The sequence below is a fragment of the Tachysurus vachellii genome, chromosome 23 (assembly GCF_030014155.1).
Source record: "Tachysurus vachellii isolate PV-2020 chromosome 23, HZAU_Pvac_v1, whole genome shotgun sequence".
In the NCBI taxonomy this organism is placed as follows: Eukaryota; Metazoa; Chordata; class Actinopteri; order Siluriformes; family Bagridae; genus Tachysurus; species Tachysurus vachellii.
The window spans coordinates 15,879,405-15,885,404 of NC_083482.1; the positions used below are offsets into that span (position 1 = coordinate 15,879,405).

At 39.2% G+C, this 6,000-nt stretch overlaps 1 protein-coding gene across 1 annotated transcript in view; it reads left to right on the plus strand.

The window, feature by feature from the left end:
- The first annotated feature begins 1,622 nt into the window (after positions 1 to 1,622).
- Positions 1,623 to 6,000, plus strand: part of orc6 (origin recognition complex, subunit 6) — a 4,569-nt gene continuing 191 nt past the window's right edge. The window contains exons 1-7 of the mRNA XM_060859388.1: positions 1,623 to 1,722; positions 1,844 to 1,970; positions 2,601 to 2,764; positions 2,969 to 3,058; positions 3,553 to 3,662; positions 4,751 to 4,837; positions 5,547 to 6,000. The exon at positions 5,547 to 6,000 is cut by the window's right edge and continues 191 nt beyond it. Of these exons, the coding sequence (XP_060715371.1) occupies positions 1,658 to 1,722; positions 1,844 to 1,970; positions 2,601 to 2,764; positions 2,969 to 3,058; positions 3,553 to 3,662; positions 4,751 to 4,837; positions 5,547 to 5,692 (789 nt within the window). The 5' untranslated portion in view covers positions 1,623 to 1,657 and the 3' untranslated portion in view covers positions 5,693 to 6,000. The remainder of the gene's footprint in view (positions 1,723 to 1,843; positions 1,971 to 2,600; positions 2,765 to 2,968; positions 3,059 to 3,552; positions 3,663 to 4,750; positions 4,838 to 5,546) is intronic.

The window sequence follows — 6,000 nt, forward strand, 5'->3', positions numbered from 1 at the left end:
ACATTATATACACTATACACACTATACACATTATATACATTATACACACTATACACATTATACACACTATACACATTATACACACTATATACACTATACACATTATACACATTATACACACTTTGTACACTATATACACTATATACATTATATACATTATACACATTATACACACTATACACACTATTCACATTATACACACTATACACATTATACACACTATACACATTATACACATTATACACACTATACACATTATACACACTATACACATTATACACACTATACACACTATACACATTATATACATTATACACATTATACACACTATACACACTATACACACTATACACATTATACACACTATACACACTATACACATTATACACACTATACACACTATACACATTATATACATTATATACATTATACACACTATACACATTATACACACTATACACATTATATACATTATACACACTATATACATTATATACATTATATACATTATACACATTATACACACTATACACACTATACACACTATATACATTATATACATTATACACATTATACACATTATACACACTATACACATTATACACATTATACACACTATACACATTATATACACTATACACATTATACACATTATACACACTATACACATTATACACACTATACACACTATACACATTATACACACTATACACATTATACACACTATACACACTATATACACTATACACATTATACACATTATACACACTATACACACTATATACATTATATACACTATATACATTATACACACTATACACACTATACACATTATATACATTATACACATTATACACACTATATACACTATACACATTATACACATTATACACACTTTGTACACTATATACACTATATACATTATATACATTATACACATTATACACACTATACACACTATTCACATTATACACACTATACACATTATACACACTATACACACTATACACATTATATACATTATACACATTATACACACTATACACATTATACACATTATACACACTTTGTACACTATATACATTATATACATTATATACATTATACACATTATATACATTATACACACTATACACATTATACACACTATATACATTATATACATTATACACATTATACACACTATACACATTATACACACTATATACATTATATACATTATACACATTATACACACTATACACATTATACACACTATATACATTATATACATTATACACATTATACACATTATATACACATTGTACACATTATACACACTATACACACTATACACATTATATACATTATACACACATACAGACATTATGCACCAGTGGTAATACTAAAAGATCATAATGTTTCAAGAATATTTAACTTTTTATGTTTTTCATCAATCTAAGAGGTTTAATAAGAAATACATCAATTTCAATTAAGAAATGTGGAAAAAGTAGGCTGCGAGTTTTTTTTATAACAGAAACGGATTATAACGCTTCCGCATGACCGGTGACGTTTGTGCGTTCCACCAATCGGAGGAACCCTGGGCGTGGCCTGTGAACAAATTTCCCGCGAAAACAGTTGAGTCTGTGTGTGTTGTTCAGTGAAGCGGTTTAACAAAATGGATGGCGAGTTATTCCGTAAACTTGCATCTAAAATCGGTATAACATCTCCTAAAGTGTTGAGGTATGTCTGTGGGTTTGTTTATCTGTAAAATTCACCTGTAGTTTTAGTGTACAGCTCGAGGTCACAGTCTGGATGATAAAAAGGAATAAATAGTGATTTTGTGTGGCTTGTTGTGTCTCAGCCAGGCAGAAGAGTACATGCGGTTGTCTCAGGTGAAGTGTGCAGGTCTAACAGCTGCTACAGCAAGCAGTAAGGCTGTTATCTGTCTGGAGCTGGCAGCCACGGCCATGAAGTGTCCTATAGACAAGGTGTGTGTGTGTTATGTGTGTGTGTGTGTTATGTGTGTGTGTGTGTGTGTGTGTGTGTGTGTGTGTGTTATGTATGTGTGTGTGTGTGTGTGTGTGTTATGTATGTGTGTGTGTGTGTGTGTGTGTGTGTGTTATGTATGTATGTATGTGTGTGTGTGTGTGTGTGTTATGTATGTATGTATGTGTGTGTGTGTTATGTATGTATGTGTGTGTATGTTATGTATGTATGTGTGTGTGTGTTATGTATGTATGTATGTATGTATGTGTGTGTGTGTGTTATGTGTGTGTGTGTTATGTGTGTGTGTGTGATGTGATGTGTGTATATTTGTGTGTATATATGTATGTGTGCTTTGTGTGTGTATCTGTGTGTGTGTGTGTGTAATATATGCAATCTGTGTTAAGTCATTCTAGCTCAGTTTACGGAGGATGTGCTGTTTTACTACAGGAGCTTTTTTCCTCCATGTTGAAGTCTGAACAGAGAATCTATCCTGTCTTGACCCATAAGCACGCTAGCATTCACACGAGCTTCCTCTGAGTTCCAGATTTTAACCAAGCCTTCATTTCATCCATGTGATGTCTGTGAGTTAGTTTTCTTTACACGTTCCTTTATACAGTTGTGTTTCTGAGCAGGAGTATGTCGTCAAGCTGTCAGGATTGAATAAGAAAGTGTATCAGAGCAGCCTGAAGGCCATGGAGTGCATGCTGGGGCTGCAGAGCAGTCTGGGGCTCAGGGATCTGGCTGTGCAGTACGGCTGCATGGAGGCGGTGAAGGCGGCGGCTCAGATCCTTCAACGGTAATCAGAATAATCATTTAACCAGCGTCTCTGTAATATTCATCTAATCTGAATATGTCCTGAGTCTCGCTGTGAGGATTGTGCAGTAATGAGGATTAACGAATACTCCTTCTGCTTCTGTCTGTCTGTGTGTGTGGGGGTGGGTCTGTCTGTGTGTGTGTGTGTGTGTGTGTGTGTGTGTGTGTGTGTGTGTGTGTGATTTAGGTACGAGGACAGTTTACCTAGAGCTCAGCAACAAGACCTGGATCTGTCCAAACCCCTGTTCACTACAGCTGCTCTGTTCATTGCCTGCAAGTCAGTACTGCACAACACACTGCTGCTGTTCTCCCTTAGGTCCTCTCACTCCATGTACTAAGCTCTAGAGTAGAGCAATGTGTACAAATAATGTAACAAAAAATGGTTAAAAAATGCAGTGTAATTGGTGGTATAGCTTCATTTCAGGCTTACACACACACACACACACACACACACACACACGCGCGCGCACACACAATTACATGGATTATTTTCCTAGAACAGTGTGACCTCATGATGTTCCTTACACATAACAGAGCCTCCATTTTTTCTGGTTCAGCTCTAGGATGAAACCTTTTTTTTTAATGATGCTGATATTATATTCATCAGCTCTAGATTTTACTTTGCTCTGCTCCGTCTAACATGCGAGGATGTTACTGTTTATTTCGACATCCCATAATACCTCAGCAGGGTTAATCCTGCCCCGGCTCCGCGGTCTGATCTGGGGAACTTGTACAAAAACACTAACACCGTGTCTGACATTTACTTTGAAGGTGCATGAAAATCAGAGTGGATAAGAAGCTGGCGTCGTCCTCCGGCACCAAGAAGGCCGTGTTCGACAGGCTGTGTGTTCAGCTTCTGAAGTTCGGCCAAGAGATTTGCAGTGAGTCGGTGTTTTCTTTTTGAAATAAATCAGTCGCCCTGTCGGATTTGTGTGAAACATCTAAAATAAATATAAATAAATAAACTTTTCCGTGTTGCCGTCATCCGAGATGCGTCATCAGACTTCCTCGACTTTTATGAACTGTTGGAATTTATTTATTTTAAATGACTGAATGATGCCACAGACTTTTTTTTATCTGTTTATAGTTGCATGGGAATTCTGTTTAAAGCCACAACTGTTATCTAGGAGGGACAACAACATTTATACTAGTTTTTTTTTTCGCGCTGTTTCTCTTTTGTGTCTCTGTTTCTCTTTTGTGTCTCTGTTTCACTTTTGTGTCTCGCTCTCGCTCTTTGTGTCTCGCTCTCGCTCTTTGTGTCTCGCTCTCGCTCTTTGTGTCTCGCTCTCGCTCTTTGTGTCTCGCTCTCGCTCTTTGTGTCTCGCTCTCGCTCTTTGTGTCTCGCTCTCGCTCTTTGTGTCTCGCTCTCGCTCTTTGTGTCTCGCTCTCGCTCTTTGTGTCTCGCTCTCGCTCTTTGTGTCTCGCTCTCGCTCTTTGTGTCTCGCTCTCGCTCTTTGTGTCTCGCTCTCGCTCTTTCTTTGTCTCGCTCTCGCTCTTTCTTTGTCTCGCTCTCGCTCTTTCTTTGTCTCGCTCTCGCTCTTTCTTTGTCTCGCTCTCGCTCTTTCTTTGTCTCGCTCTCGCTCTTTCTTTGTCTCGCTCTTTCTTTGTCTCGCTCTTTCTTTGTCTCGCTCTTTCTTTGTCTCGCTCTTTCTTTGTCTCGCTCTTTCTTTGTCTCGCTCTTTCTTTGTCTCGCTCTTTCTTTGTCTCGCTCTTTCTTTGTCTCGCTCTTTCTTTGTCTCGCTCTTTCTTTGTCTCGCTCTCGCTCTTTCTTTGTCTCGCTCTCGCTCTTTCTTTGTCTCGCTCTCGCTCTTTCTTTGTCTCGCTCTCGCTCTTTCTTTGTCTCGCTCTCGCTCTTTCTTTGTCTCGCTCTCGCTCTTTGTCTCGCTCTCGCTCTTTGTCTCGCTCTCGCTCTTTGTCTCGCTCTCGCTCTTTCTCTTTGTATCTCGCTCTCTGTCTATCTCTGTCTCAGGTGACACATCTTCCATGGAGGGAAAGCTCAAATCCACACAGAAGAGACAGAAGACTCTCACAGAGACGCTGCAGGAAGCAGAAGAGGGTGAGAAATAATAAATGACAGTCTGGCTCTTTCTTATCCGATCCTGCGTTAGAGGAATGTTTCAGTAATACTGCAGTGAGCTCGTATTAGTGTCAGTAGTTCATGATCTCTGTAATAGTCCTGAAACTCGTACACATCTTTCATTAAAAAAGAAGGTGAAGGTGTTTTGTCTTGTTATTTAATATAGAAAAAGCTTTGACCAAAATGTTATTCACCATTTCTCCTCTTTCTTTTCTTCATGATCACTTGCCAATTCCCTCCCTCCCTCACTCACTCACTCACTCACTCACTCGAGTGTTTCACATATTCTCTCTCCCCCCTCTATCTCCCCCCCCCCCCTCTCTCTCTCTCATGCACTTGTATGTGGGTTTCTTTTTAGTAAAGGGAAAAAAAGTCAGAAATCTGGATATAAAGAAACGTTCATCATTATACAGTTTGAGAGGCTTTATTAAATTTGGAATAAAAGATTCCTTACTGAAATTAACAAAACTCTCTCTCCCTCCATGTCCCTGTCTGTCTCTCTTTCTCCATCTCTCTCGCTCTCCACACTCCACGTCTCTCGCTCGCTCTCTCTCTCTCCACATGTCTGTCTGTCTCTCTCTCTCTCTCTCTCTCTCTCTCTCTCTCTCTCTCTCTCTCTCTCTCCACATGTCTGTCTGTCTCGCTCTCTCTCTCTCCACATGTCTGTCTCTCTCTCTCTCTCTCTCAGATGATGGCTTGCCAACGTCTCCTAAGCAACAGCGGGAACTGGCACTGAGGGAAGACGAGTGTGAGGAAGAAACCAAACAAAATTATGAGGAGTGGAAAAGAAAAATCCTGGAAAATGCTCTGAAAGCCAAGAGCGATAGAGAGTGATGGCTACACCTGCTGATTTATTTTATTGTATTTTATTATTTGTCTTGTTTTTAGTTTTCTTCTTTAACATTGCTCTCTTCTCTTATTTGAGTTTATTTATCTTCCCACATGATCGTGTGTGTGTGTGTGTGTGCGCAGATGAACTTGATCAGTGTGTACAGATATTCCCTCTCCTGTATTATTTCACTTGATTGCGTTGACAGACGTGTTTTGGGCGCGATGTTGTGAATGAGGAGTGAAGCCGAGTGCTGGTTTATATTCAGCTGCGTTTGAGTGGTTTGATGATGCTCATTGTTTGTGTGTCGTCT